At 56.5% G+C, this 15,389-nt stretch overlaps 2 protein-coding genes across 10 annotated transcripts in view; one reads left to right on the forward strand and one right to left on the reverse strand.

Moving 5' to 3' along the window:
- Nucleotides 1-32: 32 nt before the first annotated feature.
- Nucleotides 33-6,822, reverse strand: PSMA7 (proteasome 20S subunit alpha 7). Its single transcript, XM_514761.8, has 7 exons — nt 6,532-6,822; nt 4,138-4,264; nt 3,105-3,229; nt 2,377-2,499; nt 1,466-1,585; nt 659-721; nt 33-247 (listed from the first exon to the last, which is right to left on the reverse strand). Exons 1-7 carry the CDS (start codon nt 6,625-6,627, stop codon nt 155-157), a joined length of 747 nt encoding a protein of 248 aa, XP_514761.3. The 5' UTR covers nt 6,628-6,822; the 3' UTR covers nt 33-154.
- Nucleotides 6,823-7,041: 219 nt separating this feature from the next.
- Nucleotides 7,042-15,389, forward strand: part of SS18L1 (SS18L1 subunit of BAF chromatin remodeling complex) — a 40,393-nt gene continuing 32,045 nt past the window's right edge. For 3 of the 9 annotated variants that reach the window (XR_001712340.3, XM_016938228.3, XM_063802723.1), the window contains exon 1: nt 7,044-7,214. Coding sequence is in view for 3 of the 9 variants with exons in the window: in XM_016938228.3 (XP_016793717.1) it covers nt 7,146-7,214 (69 nt within the window). In the remaining 6 variants the exon portion in view is untranslated. Of the gene's footprint in view, nt 7,215-7,592; nt 7,966-15,389 lie in introns of those variants that run through there. The other 6 variants (XR_008541251.2, XM_054674518.2, XM_063802720.1 and 3 more) reach the window with 5 other exon arrangements.

Below are 15,389 nucleotides of genomic sequence, written 5' to 3' on the forward strand. Positions count from 1 at the left end.
ATACACATTCTCTTAAAAAAAAAAAAAACAGGTTAAAAATACGGAAGTTTATTGTAGGACACTCTGTGAATAAATGGAATGGAAAGGCCTACACATCGAGACTCATCCATGATTGATATGAATTTTAAAATTACAAGCAAAGACATTTTATTCATCATGATGCTTTCTTTTGTTTCTTCTTTTCGTTTTCTTCTTTTTCTTTTTCAATTTCAGCAACATACTTCTCAATTTCTTCAGGATTTAAAATCTATCGAAAAAAACTTCATGGTTACCTAAGCCACACAAGGTGCCAAGGAACCAGCGCCCTCTTCTGGGGAGGGCGGCCAAGCTTTGGCACTGCTGCTCATACAACCTCTTTGGAGAGGAACCTCAAGGAAAACAAGAGGATGCTGGCCTGACCTAGACAAGTATTAAGCAGCAGCAGCAGCAGCAGATCTGACTGGCAGCCGCTCAGCATGCCCAGAGAACACGCGTGGACCATCTAATTAGAGGAAGATGGGAATCTTCTCTTTGACGTATGGGGAGCCTCAGAAAGACATTTTCCTAATGTTACAACCACAGAATGGCCCTATGATGTTTCCTTCGGAACTGGTACTGCTCAGCCCTGATCATGGGAGAAAACTGACAGGTAAAGAAAGCAGACAAACTTGGCGATTACCTTGAGGGGTTGATCTCGCCTCATGACAGCAAGTTCAATGTTTTTGCCACCTGACTGAACCACCTTGAAGGGACAGAAGACAGGAGCATTAGCCACCTTTCCCTATTCAAGACAAAAGCAGCTCTCAGGAGTACCTTAAATAGGTGTGTACCCAAACCCAGCACCGTCCCAGGAACAGAGGTCCCAGCCCCCAAAACCTGTGTCTTTGTCCTAAACGCATGGCCATTTGTGAAGTCTGTTTGGGATGCCTGCACACCCCTCCGCCTCCCAGCACTGGGACTCCTCTCTCCTGCACAGTAGCGGTGCTCGAGGCCCTCCTCTTGACACAGTGGTTACAACCAGGAATCCTGATGCCTACGCTCCCGCCTGGCCTTCCAGCTAGTCCCTCTCTGGTTTTACCTGCTAGCACTTCAAGGTCTTGACAAAGCCCAACCATATCTCCAGTTCTCTAATTCCCTGACTTTAGCAACAGTTCAAGCCTCTGGAAGGCCTAGTGATGGCTCGAGAACAGATTCCACAGCTGGACAGCTGGGTTCACATCCTGCCTCTGGTTCTCATGCTGTGTGCCCCTGCACAACCCTCAGCTGCCCCGGCTGGATAAAGACACTAATGATCACACCTTGCATGGCTATTTCAAGGAACACAGCAGTTAGGATACACCATAGACCAGAGCAGTGCCTGGAACACAGCAGTCATTAAGCATTACTGCTGGATCCTTGCCACCTTCCTTCCTGCCCATCTACCCACCACTCACCACCAAAACGTGGTATCTTCACCACCTTGCCTGGATTCCAAATGCAAACTTACTTCCAGGAGTGCCTTGATCACCAGCTTAATGGTCAGATCATCTGTTTCAATGGCTTCGTCAGTATAGTTCTTCTCCAGGAACTCGCGCACTGACTTGGCACCCCGGCCTATGGCATTGGCCTAAAACAGACACGTATGTTCTCACGTGGCATAGGGCATGACAACCCAGGGCCAGCCCTGGAACACAGCTGCCCTACATGGGCCGCCCAGCCAGTGGCAGTGGCAGTGGCAGGAGACAAGCTGGAGTGCTGGACAGCAGCCGTGGACACAGGCCCTGCCTCGTGGCTTCCTTTTGCAAAGAGCTGTTTAGAGTTGGTGCTGATTCTTACCGAGAATGGGGTTATACGATTATATCTTTTACTGTGCTATCAAGAGGCAATGGGAGATTTTTTATTTTTATTTTTTTTGAGGTAGAGTTTTGCTCTTGTTGCCCAGCCTGGAGTGCAGTGGTGTGATCTCGGCTCACTGCAACCTATGCCTCTCGGGTTCAAGCGATTTTCCTGCCTCAGCCTCCTGAGTAGCTGGCATTACAGGCATGTGCCACCATGCCCAACAAATTTTTTTTGTATTTTTAGTGGAGACAGGGTTCTGCCATGTTGGCCAGGCTGGTCTCGAACACCTGACCTCAGGTGATCCAACTGCCTCAGCCTCCCAAAGTGCTGAGATTACAGGCGTTGAGTCACCGCACCCACCCAAGAATTTTAATTTATGTGGACTACGCTTACACCTTGCTGCCCTTTGATTTTCTTCCAAACAGCAATGTTTAATAATTTTCTTGCTCTCATAGGACTAGGTTAACTTAAACTGACTCATTCACTGATACAGGGCCTACAGCAGGAAGCCCAGGACCTCCCACCCCTCAAAGCCTTTTTCTGGCAAGACTATCCAAAGCCCCTTTGTCATGAACTCACCTTCCAGGCATGGTATGTGCCCGAGGGGTCAGTCTGATAGAGCCTAGGAGTGCCATCGAAGTCGAAACCCACGATGAGGGCAGAGATGCCAAACGGCCTGCGCCCATTGCTCTGTGTATAACGCTAGCAAGAAAAGAAACAGGTCAGTGCCATCCAATTAAGAAACTGCATGTGAGGAAAGAACCGTACTTAGTGAAGATACGAACATTTTAAATCATGCCTGAGCCCCCTCTCAGGTTATCAGCAGTTCAAATGATACATTAGCCAATAGCTTTCAACATCCTTTTCTGCATTTTCACTCCTAGAAAAACTCACCTAGGACCAGAATTGTGAACTCAGGTTACTGGAAATTACTTTGACAGGTAGACACACATTCTGCTTACACACTAATGGCGTTTCCTCATAGGGTGGCTTCCAGCCCCCTTCAACTGCTTTGTGACTGGTCACTCAGGATGGCAAGACAAAAGCTATCATTTCCCTCCAGACACAGGAATTTGGAATATCCCATGCCAGGAACTGAGAACAGAACAATGTTACTGAAATTGGTGAGCTAGGTCAAGTTACACTTGTGCAAGTCAAGATTAGGATCACGCCCTGGAATAAATCAGTTTTCTGATTCACCTGAAGTGACATGCAAATCCACATGAAGTGACATGGCAGGACCCCCCATGGCAGAGCCGTGACTGCCCTGCTGCCAGAGGTGAGCATGCGAGCGGGCAGGCACCCACCTGCTTCAGACTGGCGATGTAGCGGGTGATGTACTCCACAGTGACCGGGTCCTCCACAGTCAGCCGGTGGCTCTGGCACTCCACCCGGGCCCTGTTGATGACTATCCTTGCATCGGCGGTGAGGCCTGCAAGGAAAGCAGAGAGGCTTCTGCTAGAGAGACAGCACAAACTACAGGGTGGGGGACAGACACGATGACCCAGCATTTAACCTTCCACAGACCCCCCAAACCGGCAGCAAGGCTATTCTAACTGACTGGCAGCGGAACCTATCAGCCCCTGGGAACTTCCAGGAAATTGTGTACAGATGCTTCTTGATGTGCAGTGGGGTGGTATCCCGCTAAACTCATCGTAAGTCAAAAATACCTGGCTGAAAATGCATTTACTACCCCATAAACCCATTGTAAATAAAAAATTGTAGGCTGCTGTGCAGAATCTGGATTTTTAAAAACATAGATCAACAGGGACTGTCTGCATATGAAGAATTGTGTACTTCAGACCATACTTAAATACAGTACCTGAGTCCTCTTGGGAATCTTAGAAATTGAGTTAATCCCTAATTTCATTACATGAATTGAGATCTTCCTAGATTGCATCTGCTGAGAGGAGAAATGAGCAAGACCAAAACAGCACTGAGAACATGGCGAGGCATGGCCTGCATCCACCAGTGCGGTCCTTTTTACTGCTGGGGATGGCAGGACGTGGTTCTGTCCTCTCCATGCCACAGATGCAGTTAGCTCTAGAAAGTCCAGCCTTTCTCTAGATTGTAACTGATTGATACAGAAAAATAACAGTGGAGGTCAAATTGCGCAGCAGCCAGAAGTGTTTTCATCCATTTAGCCATTTCTGTTTCACCCGCTATGGCAGAGAGAGGCCACCAAAGAAATTAGCCAACTTCAAATCCAATTCTTTTAAATGATTTTCATTTACTCAGTTTATATGGCTCACAATAGCCCACACACCCAAGTTAATCTCCAAAGCCCTATTCTTCGCTGAGACTCTAGAGAGTAAGACAGTGCTCCCCACCGACTCATACCTGCAAAGGCCATGCAGACGTTGTCATCCAAAGCACAGATCTTCCGCACTGTTCTTTCATCCTGCAGTTTGGCCACTGACTTCTTCTCCACACCAAGAACAACAATGTCTCTTCCTCGAACACCAACCTTTAATTAAGATCCACAAACCACGTAAGAAAGTGATAAGAGTGCTGGGTGCAGTGGCTCATGCCTGTTAATTCCAGCACTTTGGGAGGCTGAGGTGGGTGGATGACTTAAATTCAAGAGTTCAAGACCAGCCGGACAACATGGGAAAACCCTGTCTCTACAAAAAGTACAAAAATTAGCCAGGTGTGGTGGCTGAAGCCTGTAGTCCCAGCTACTGTGGGGGCTGGTGGGAGGATCGCTAGAGCCTGGGAGGTGGACGCTGCAGTGAGCCATGACGGCTGGGAGACAGAGACAGCAAGACTCTGTCCCCTCACCCCACCCCATCCTCCCAAAAAAGTGATAAATGGTTCTACTGCCAGGCAGCGAGCAGTAGGAGCAGATCTGAACCTGGGTCCTGGGGGGTACGTACTCCGGGTGGCAGCTCCCACTGGAAGGTGTGTTCACCCACACCCCTTTCTCCTCTACTTGTCTGTCACTGTGGCTGGCACCACATCCTGCAAACCCAGGGGTATTCATCTACTGCTGGTAGAGCTAGCCCAGGCGTGCTCACCTAGGTGCCCAACCTGGGCCTTTCAAATACTGAGATGTAGTTTTAGTTACAACATAGCTAGTGAGTAACCATTATATAATCGGCATGTGTTTCCTTTCAACCCAATGAATCAAACAGTCCCGTGCAAAGCCTGGAAGCCTGAGACTTTCACTCAAGTCTGGTGTTCTGAAGGCAGTGTTTCTGTAGTTGTGAAATTATATTGAGCCACAATGCACTGTTTCCTGCACTGTGACATACTCATGTGACAGCCATGAGAAGGGGCCTGATTTGCCGTCAGTGACAAGGTGTCAACTGTTATCCCAAATTGTTTATGGCTGATGCTGGAGAAGAATATGGCTGTTATTAAAAGCATGAACAATCACTGACAGTCAACCCCGAGTCAAGCCAGAAACAAAGGGAACCATCATTGGGATAAACAGCGCCTCCTGGTTTAGAGCAGGGCTTCTCCAGCTCAGCACTGTGAGCACCTGGGCAGGGGGAGCTCCCTGTGCCTGCCGCCCTGAGCACGGGTGGGATATTGAGCAGCGTCCCTGGCCTCTACCCTCCAAATGCCAAGAGCACCTCTGCAAGGTCTTACCACTGGAAAAGTCTCCACACACTGCCAGTGGCTCCGTGTGGGCCCAAAACCATCCCTGGCTGAGAAGTATTGATCTGAAGTGTTTGGGTTTTCTGGGAGCTTTCTCAGGTACTGACTCACTTGACCTTCGACTGACTCGAGGCCCAGAGAAGCTATATCGGTTCGTTAAAGCCAGCGGCGGCCAGCTGGCGGGGGTGGCAGTATTGGGGTGGGTACAGGGGTCAGCCGACTCCTAGTCCTCTTTAAGCTGAGTTAGATCACCTGATGAATACTGGGCCTTCATTTCAAAACAAAGATTCAGAAAATGAAAACAACTCAAAATTTACAGAACCGTGTGTGCTGCTTTGTCTGCCTGCTCAAACCTCTGAATACCAGGTGATAAAAGAATAACGATCTCACAGGCTGACCAATTAAACTGACACGTCTTGATGGTACAAATTTAAGTTTCAAACAATGTCACTAAGGTCAATGTACACGAGCCCTCCTCAAAACGAAACGGCCGCGTTCAAACCAGTCCTGACCCGGGCGGCTGCAGCCCGGCCCCGGGAAGGCTCCTCCCGGCAGAGTGCGGAGACCCGGGAGGCGCCCGCCACCGGCCAGGCCAGCGAGTCGCTTTGTTCTCGAAGCCCACCTGGGCCTAGAGAATTAGTGTTGCCCCGGAGCGGGTGGGGGTCCCCATAAGGGGGGTTTGAGTAGTTCGCTCCCCAGCCACCCGGCTGCGTGAACAGCCCCCCAGCGAGCGCACGGCCTACCCCCCGCGCTCCGCGGCCCAGGGCGGCCCTCGCCCGGCCTCTGCTCGCCGGGGCGGCGGCGCGACCCACGCGCCCGGCCGGGGCCAGGGGTGCTCAAGATGGCGTCGTCACGGCCCCCGTGCCCGGGGCCCCACGCGAGGCCGGGCCCCAAGCGAGGCGCTGAGTGGGGAGAACGAGCGCTCGCGGCTCACGCCAAACGCCGCCTCTGCAGGCACTCGTGGAGACCGGCAGCGGGGCCCGCGCTCAGCTACAGCCCTGACCGCCCGCGCCGCTGCCCCGCGCACGCCCGCGGGCGCCCACAGCGCCGCGCCCGGCCCCGGCCCTCTCTCGGCTCCCCAGCCCCACTTCCGCCCGCGTCCCCGGCCCCGCGCAGGCCCCGGCGCCTCACCGCGGTCGAGCCCTTCTTGACGGCCTCCTGCGCGTACTCCACTTGGAAGAGGTGGCCGTCGGGCGAGAAGACGGTGATGGCGCGGTCGTAGCTCATGCCGGCGGGCGGCGGCCGGGCTCCTTCCGCCGCGACTCTCAAAAGCGCACACTCACGGCCCGCGCGCACCCGCGACTCCCGGCGCCACTACGCCCGCGCCCCACCCTCGGCGCCGTGACCTGCGCTGCCGGCGACGGGCGGCGTCAGGCGGCGACGGGCAGCGTCAGGCGGCGGCGGGCGGACGTGATGGCGCGCGCCGGGGCGGGGTCAGGCCGAACCACCGGTGGCCGGGGGTGGGAGGCGGTGCTCCGGCGAGGGCCGGGCGCTGGGTGCGAGGGGGTCGCCGGGGGCCACCGTTCGGCACTGGGCCGCAGACCGTTCTGCAGGGCGGAGCGGCGGCGCCGCGGGCCCGGAGGCGCGGCGACGGCGACGGGGCGGACGAGCCCACGACGCGGCGCCCCCCGCGCTCCCGCCCCCTGCCCCCCCCTCCGCGACTGCGGATAATGAGCGCCTCGGGCCGCCCAGCGCAGCCGGAGTATCCACCTCGATGACCACGGGCTGAGCCCCGCGCCGCCACCATGTCCGTGGCCTTCGCGTCTGCCCGGCCAAGAGGCAAAGGGGAGGTTACGCAGCAAACCATCCAGAAGGTGGGCCGGGCCGGAGCGGCGGCGCTGGGCGGCGGGTCTGCGGGCGGGCGCGCGCGGGGACGGGGCGCGGGCAGCTGGCGGGCGCGGGGCGCGAACAAAGCCGGGGCGCAGCCGGGCGGCCGCGAGCCCCGACGGCGGCCCCGTGCCCTTCCCCGCGTCCCACGCCTGCGCGCCGGCGGGCACCCGGCCGTGTGGGGGGCGCTCCCCGGAGAGCCTGCGCCAACTTTGTTGGGGCGCGCGGGTCCCTCGGGCCGGGGCACTGGGCAGTGGGGGCCGGGCGGACGCTGGAGGCTGCCGGCCCCCGAGCGCGCTGTTACCCGCGTCCGCGGCGCGCGCTGGGAACTGTCCTGGGCTATGCCGGGCGCACGGGGACTCCTCGGGGCCGGAGCCGCGGCGAGGGCTCGTCGCGCTCCGCAGCCAGCTTCGGTGGCGAAGGCGGGCGGTACTCGTTTTCTGCGCTCATCTTGGTTAGTGGTGAGGGGCCCGGGTCGGCCTCCGGGCGCACTGCGACCGCGGAGACTGTGGCCGGGGCTGCCCCTCTTGCTCCTGGAGCGAGGCGCGAACGATGGAGGCACGGAAGGACGCGTCCCGATCCCCATTTGGGGGGCATCGTTACGCAGCCCGGCCCCGTAGGGAGCGCACCGCCCCCTCCGTATCCTCGCGGCTACGCCGGGTTTCAGCGTGACACCCTCGCCAGCCGCCTCGCCTAACAAACTTGACGGATTTGCTCCACAGCCTTTCTTCTAGCTCCGTAAGTTCGGCCTTGTGGTTTTCAAGAGACAGCGTTTACGTGGGTTTGGGACACCGTTATCCAAAGCCCTAAGTTGTGAAATTGAGACTTTGTATTTTCTGCTGTTTTTTCTGTAGAAGACAGATTCGGAAGAAAATCAGCATTAGCCACACCCGTTTCAGTTGTCACAACATCTGTTGGAATGACATTGGTTTTTTTTCCTAAACTCTGACTCCGTCTTCACCCTGGTGGGATTGCAGGGATAAACAGTGGTATTCCTAGGTTCCCAGGAGCCGCTTGTCTCCCTAAGGGGGTTCACCTTGACCTTGACTGAGGCTGTTATTCCTTGATGACGTGCCAGTCTCCTGTGGAAGTTGTCCTAAATCTATCGCCTATTTTGAGACTACCTTTGCTGTTGCTAGTTTTAGAAATTTGATGGTCTTAACAAATGAGAACCTTGGCCAACTCTGAACAGGAGAGATTGAGAATAGCAGAAATACAGATTTACAAGTGTGGCATTTTAATTTACTTAGTAAACACTTATGTGGCGCTTACCGTATCCCAGACACTGTTCTAGGGGTTTTATAAATCTTGATTCATCCAATTCTTCATAGAAGCTACTGGCTTCCCGTTTAATAGCTAAAGAGGCTGCGGCCTAGGGAGGCCGTGCCTTGCTGGTAAGTGGACACTGAGGCCTAGGGGGGCTAAATGCCTTGCTGGTAAGTGGCACAGCCAGGTGTTGAACCCATACGGTGGCTCCAGGATCTGTTCTGTTGGTGCCCCTTGATCTGGGAACATTTGGCCAGGCGGAGGTCAAGCTCTAGGCTCAGAGGCAAATGTTGGAACCCAGAGCGTCTGCTGGCACTCTGGTTTTTTGGAGCTTAACAGTCATTGTTCCTGAAGCTACCTTTGGCTGCAACGTTTATCCCATTATTTGCACTTCGCACACAGTTCCATTGAAGCTCCCCAAATTCTCCAGGTAAAAGTGTGTATTGAGGTGCTGCCCCGAACATCAGATCAGAAAGGAAGAAATGCACCTGTGGACCGTGGGTCCCTGGGCAGAAACTCAGCCTGCTGACCATTGGAAATAGGCCTTCAGTTTAGGCTGCTGACTTGGCCTGGTAGGGCCAGCAGTCTGCGTATTGGGCTTGGTGTTTTGACGGTGAATATATGTACCCAGGGATCTTTTACTGGGAGGTGTGAGAAGGCTGAGAAAGGTGTGAGAGGTGTATGTTCTATGCCTCAGACGTGTGCTGTGTCCACAGTGTGTGCTGGTAGTGTCATGCCGAGAGCTTTAAGAGAAGCCAGGGACCCCTCTGAAGCCTGCGTGGTAGTGAAGGAGAAGGAAGTCTACAACTTGTCCTTACAGCATTCTGCGTGGTAGTGAAGGAGAAGGAGGTCTACAACTTGTCCTTACAGCATTCTGTGCGGGTGGAGATCTTCCAGGCCAACTTCTACTCAACCTTCAAAGCCTCACTCACGTGTTCCACGTCTCATGCTCCGTCGGCAGTCATGTGGCCCTTGTAGCACTTGCTTGGGCTCCTGAGTTTGGCGTGTGACTGATTATTCTTTGCTGATCCCCAGCCTCTCATAGTGTCTGAGCACAGTTAGTGCTGAGCACGTGCCGGATCATCTGTGACGCTGGTCCCATCAGTGGAAGTGTTTTGAGATAAGCAGATGCGTTCGTGTCCTGTGACTTCCTTGACACATTCCCACAACTCAGGTGGCTTCAAACAACAGAAATCTATTCCCTCACAGTTCTGAAGACCAGAAGTCCCAAGTCCAGGGGTCAGTTACCTGCTCTTCTCCTGGCTTCTGATGACTGCAGGCAGCCCTTGATGTTCTCTGGCTTGTAGGTGCATCCAGCGTGTCTCTGTTTTGATCATCTTTTTTTTTTTGGATGGACTTTCGCTCTTCTTGCCCAGGCTAGAGTGCAGTGGCGCGATCTCGGGCTCACAACCTCCGCGCCCCCGCCCACGTTCAAGCGATTCTTCTGCCTCAGCCTCCTGAGTAGCTGGGATTATAGGCACGTGCCACCACACCCGGCTAATTTTGTATTTTTAGTAGAGACGGAGTTTCTCCGTGTTGGCCAGGCTGGTCTTGAACTCCCAACCCCAGGTGATCTGCCCCCTCCCCCCCTTAGCCTCCCAAAGTGCTGGGATTACAGGCATGAGCCACCGTGCCTGGCCTCAATTTCCCACTTTTTATAAGGACTCTAGTCACTGGTTTTAGGGCCGACCTTAATCCAGCATGACCCCGTCTTTATTTCATTTTCAGATACCTCGTTTCCAGTACCTCCCATGCGCAGGCACCAGGGGTCTGGGTACAGTTTAGCCCACGAGAGTGCGTTTGTGGTGAGGGCTATCCCAGAGAAAGAGAACCATGGGGCAGGGGCAGGGAGTCACAGAGGGTCCCGAGCCTGGCCTGCATGGAGCAGGTATTGGGGGACCTAAAGTGGAAGAGCAGGGGGTGCTGGGCTGATGTGGGGAGGGTAGCTGGTGGTGACCAGGCAGCAGTGTGTGGGTGAGACAGTCAGAACCGCTCTGTGGCAAGCACCACAGAGGACATGACTGTGCTGGGGAACCCTGCAGTGGGGCTGGGCCATGTCCCCACGGTGGCCCTGGGCCTGGCTGGGTGTTCTCTAGCCACCAGCTGGGGACTGTAGTGTTCTGTTGTCCAGTGCGTGCTCCTTACGCTGCTGTTGGGGCTGGGCCTGCAGTGGTCACCTCGGACCACGTGGCCAGGCTTGAAGGGGACCCCTGAGTTGCCTCTTTGCTGCTTGGCATGCAGTAATTGCTCAATAAATGTGTTACTGTTTCTGTTTGTATTGGTTTTCTCATTGGTTTCCTTGGCCGGATAATAGCAGTGGTGTCTGCCTGTCTGCTGGGTGTCTGGATCCCCAGCACCTGTTGCGGGGCAGGGTTGGGGAAAGGCTCTGAGGGAATGGGATGGAGCTGAGAGGAGGTGGGCCCCTGGGGCCGCCTGCTGGGTGGGTTTGGTGTGGGAAGACAAGACCTTCGTGGGGTGGGTTAGTGCCGTGCCCAGGGTCTGAGAGCCAGGGAGTTGTTGAGGCTGGACCAGCCCTACCCCATGTCCTTGGTACCCAGGTGCGGGGGTGGGGCATGGGCAAGGGGCGCACTTCTGGGTGGGGATGGGCTGCGGAGGATGGAGTGCACACCCAGCAGGCAGTGGGCACCCTGTGTGCTCCCTCAGACGTGGAACTTGCTGTCTGAAGGAACGCAAGCTAATTTGGCTAGGAGTGTTTGTAAGGTTAAAGCTGTCCAGTGACTGAATGGCTTGGGGATGCCGAGCCTCCCTTGCACGTGGCTGATTGACAGCGTTCCTCCTGCGATCAGAGGCTCCCTCCACCCGAGAAGGGGAGCATGGGGGCCTGTCTTTACATCCGCAGGGATAGGGGGGTTGGGTCCCCTCATTCCGGAGCCTGGGCTCAGCCCCGGGGAGGGAACCCGCAGCCACCAGCCTTGCTCGGCCTCCTTGCTGTCTTAGGTCAGGTGAGGGAGGCTCGGCCTCCTTGCTGTCTTAGGTCAGGTGAGGGAGGCTTGGCCTCCTTGCTGTCTTAGGTGAGGGAGGCTCGGCCTCCTTGCTCTCTTCGGTCAGGTAAGGGAGGCTCGGCCTCCTTGCTGTCTTAGGTCAGGTGAGGGAGGCTCGGCCTCCTTGCTCTCTTCGGTCAGGTGAGGGAGGCTCGGCCTCCTTGCTGTCTTAGGTCAGGTGAGGGAGGCTCGGCCTCCTTGCTGTCTTAGGTCAGGTGAGGGAGGCTTGGCCTCCTTGCTGTCTTAGGTGAGGGAGGCTCAGCCTCCTTGCTGTCTTCGGTCAGGTGAGGGAGGCGCTCTGCAAGGCCCTTGAACCCAAGCGCCACGGGGGAGGTGGGCAGGAGAAAGGCATTGTCCTGGAGGGAGCAGCCACAGCCTGGCCTCTGTCCCCCCTCTGCCTGTAAAGCCTGGCCATACACCCTCTTGCTGGATGCTCCTGAAGCTGCTCTCCCAACTCCTACCCAGCCTGGAGGGTGAGGACGCATTTGGATAAAGACACTGTGCCTGCCCACTGCCCTTTACCCGTGACCTTTCCAAGGCTGGTGGGTCTCCAGAGTCCCTGTCTGCCATCCAGTCGCTGGGTGTGGAGTCTGGAGCCAGCAGCCAAAGGCAGCCCAGGTCTTGCCCAGGTGGTGCTCGCTAGCCGGCGGTCCTGCGGGTGCTCTCCTCGAGGCTCCGGCCCTTTGCGCGGTCTGGGCCCTGGGCCAGTGGGTCGGGGCCTGGGCACCTGCCTCTGTGTGCTTGGAGTCAGAAGACAGATTCCCTGGAATCCCCGGGCTGCAGGTGGTGGCAGTGTCATGCCCGCCCCCAGTGGATGCAGGAATAAACAGGCCCTGGGTGCCGAGCAGTTAGCGGGCTGGCGCTGATGGACCGTAAGGCCTGTGGGGCCTGGGAAGAGGGAGTGCAGGTCTTCCCGCCTGGTTCGGGCAGGCACCTCCACCACCTCCCTCCATGTGATCACAAGAGGAGTCCAAAGGGTTGGGAGAAGGTGCCATGGATGATGGTAGGAAGGGGGCTCCTGTGACACTGGTCTGATTCTAATCGGCCACCACAGCTGCTGTGCACAATGGGGACGGAAATGGCCTGTTTATATCCTCCTCAAATGGGAAATAGGTGTGGAATGCAGGCAGGTCCTCGGTGTTACCAGGATGGGGATGGGGGCCATGGAGCTGCAGGAGGGCAGGGTGGGGCAGGCCGGGCCTCCTGGGCTCACATTCTTATCCTGCTGATGGTGATGTGTGCTTCGCCTTTCTGTGCCCCAGTTTCCTTGTCTTTACGAAGAGGACAGGGCTGTGGCCTCCCTCATAGCCTGTATGGGTAAGGCAATGCCCAGCAGCCTTGTAATTGGTCAGCTTTAGCCTTTGATCAGGCACTCAACGAGCAAGGAATGGCCGGAATTTATCCATGGTATTCGGAAAGGGAGGTGAGGACTCCATTCCAAACTGCAGGAAACCATCGCAAGTCCAGGGTCATGTCAGAAAGAAAAGGCAGTGTCAGCACATGGGTGAGATGCACACAGACGTCGCATGTTGCTAGTACAATAAGCACGTCTCCAGCTTGGAAACTGTCAGGAGCACAGTGATTTTGTTGTGTTGTGCTGTGCTGTGACAGCCCAAAGCGCCATGAGACTGAAAGTGATTGCCAAGGCACATGCAGAGGCGGCTGCTCTTGTGTCTGTTCAGCGTGTCTTCACATGTTCTTAGAGTCTTTGAAATTGCACACACACGTCAAGCATACAGCGGTGGGGCCGTGAGGCAGCAGCCAGCTCCTCCCAAGGAGACTGCACATGTGTAAATTGAGAGGCTCTTCTGAAACCTACACACCGACTTCACGGATTCCACAGTTGGGTGAATGTTCAGAGGGGCCCCACTGGCTTCCATCAGTGGAGTCTGTAGTATCGGCTTGCTGACCTCGGGGGCAGGGACGGAGCAGCTCAGGCTGGGCTCAGAGGGAAGGACTGCTGATGGGTCAGTGATGTCTGCCCCGAGAACAGGAGTGGCAGGCGCTAGCGCAGGTGCCATTGCTGGCTTAGCCACCTGCTGATGCTCGACCAGCTCTCCGGTTAGCCAGGCTGGTCCCCCTCACACCTTGATGACTCCTAGGAATTGATTCTGCGTCTGTGTCCACGCCATGCGTGGGGAGTGCATGGCAGCCCTGCATGTAGTAGCAGAAGACGGGGAACAATTTCAATGTCTGTCCAAGCAGACAGAGTACTACGTTGTGTCCATGTTGTGGAATTCTCCGGAGCATAAGAAACATTGAGGTGGATTTTTTTTTTTTTTTTTTTGGAGACAGAGTCTTGCTCCTTCGCCCAGGCTGAGGTGCAGTAACGTGATCACAGCTCGTGCAGCCTTGTCCTCCTGGGCTCAAGGGACAGGTGAGGTGTCTATGTGCTGACAGAGGACAGTCTCCAAGATATTTGAGAGGAAAGGGAGCTGTGTGGAACAGCGGGAGCAAAACGTTATCAGGTGTGTGCAGAGTCGGGAGGGGAGTGCACAGGTTCCATGCCAGACGCTTCCAGAATCGGCAGAGCTGGCGTCTGGGGAGGAGGAGCCACGGGTTCCTCCTGCAAAATTAAAAAGGTTCCAAAAGTCTTTGTAATTAGAAAGGACAACCATGAGGACACTGGAGGTCTTCCTGCCCAGTGTGGGCTGAGCCAACCCCGGCAGTGAGCCTCAGAGCCCCAGGCCTCCTCTGTCCGGCTTCCAGGGCCCCACACAGGTTGTCATTGGGGAGAGACTGTTCTGCTGAGAGCCCCTCACCCAGGTTTTTGCCTGGTGGCCCCAGCCCTTCCCCTACTCTCTGTGGGCTCTGGGACCCCAGTTCTCCGTCCCCAGTTCTCATCCTCACTCCCTCGCCTACCCAGTTAGGACCCCACGGTGGGGCTTCAGCAGCCCCAGACCCCATCCTTGGTGCCTGGCTGTGCCCTGGGCCCTCCAAGCCAAGCCCCGTGTCCCCCGTCAGTCCCCGCCTGCCAAATCCAGTTTCTCTGCTCACCCACATGGTCCATTGCCATGGCCGCAGCTTCCGTGCCCCTTGGGTTTGTCTCCCTGTGGGTGCTGGGCTTGGCCCTGGGCATCAGCCAGCCCGACCAACAGAGACACGTTGGGGCTGCCCCTCAGAGCCTGAGACCACAGGGGTGACCACGCAGAGAGGGAGTGGGAGGCCCGGGTGTCCCAGCTGCCCCAGCTGCGAGCCCAGCCAAGCCCAGCAGAAGATCCTCCGAACCAGCCCAGAATCATGAGAACTAACAAATCATGTTTCAACCACGCGGCTCCGGGAGGTTTGTTGCGCATTGGGTAATGGATGCACCCAGCCGCGTTGGGATCTTGGTCCAGCCAGCCTCTGCAGTGAGCACAGGCTTTGGTTGAGAAAGTCACCCCCACAATGGGCACAGGACTCCTGTCCCCCAGCAGCCCCCGTTCCCCTCTCTTCCCGCTCCCCAGAGCTGGCCTCCCCCGTTCCCCTCTCTTCCCGCTCCCCAGAGCTGGCCTCCCCCGTTCCCCTCTCTTCCCGCTCCCCAGAGCTGGCCTCCCCCGTTCCCCTCTCTTCCCGCTCCCCAGAGCTGGCCTCCCCCGTTCCCCTCTCTTCCCGCTCCCCAGAGCTGGCCTCCCCCGTTCCCCTCTCTTCCCGCTCCCCAGAGCTGGCCTCCCCCGTTCCCCGCTCTTCCCGCTCCCCAGAGCTGGCCTCCCCCGTTCCCCTCTCTTCCCGCTCCCCAGAGCTGGCCTCCCCCGTTCCCCTCTCTTCCCGCTCCCCAGAGCTGGCCTCCCCCGTTCCCCTCTTTTCCCGCTCCCCAGAGCTGGCCTCCATTCCTGGACATGCCCCGTGGCCTTCGCACGTGCCTGTTTCCTCCAGCGGGCCGCCCTTCCCCCACCTTACCCGTGTGCTCCTGCC

Source organism: Pan troglodytes, chromosome 21 (genome assembly GCF_028858775.2).
Source record: "Pan troglodytes isolate AG18354 chromosome 21, NHGRI_mPanTro3-v2.0_pri, whole genome shotgun sequence".
Taxonomy (NCBI): Eukaryota; Metazoa; Chordata; class Mammalia; order Primates; family Hominidae; genus Pan; species Pan troglodytes.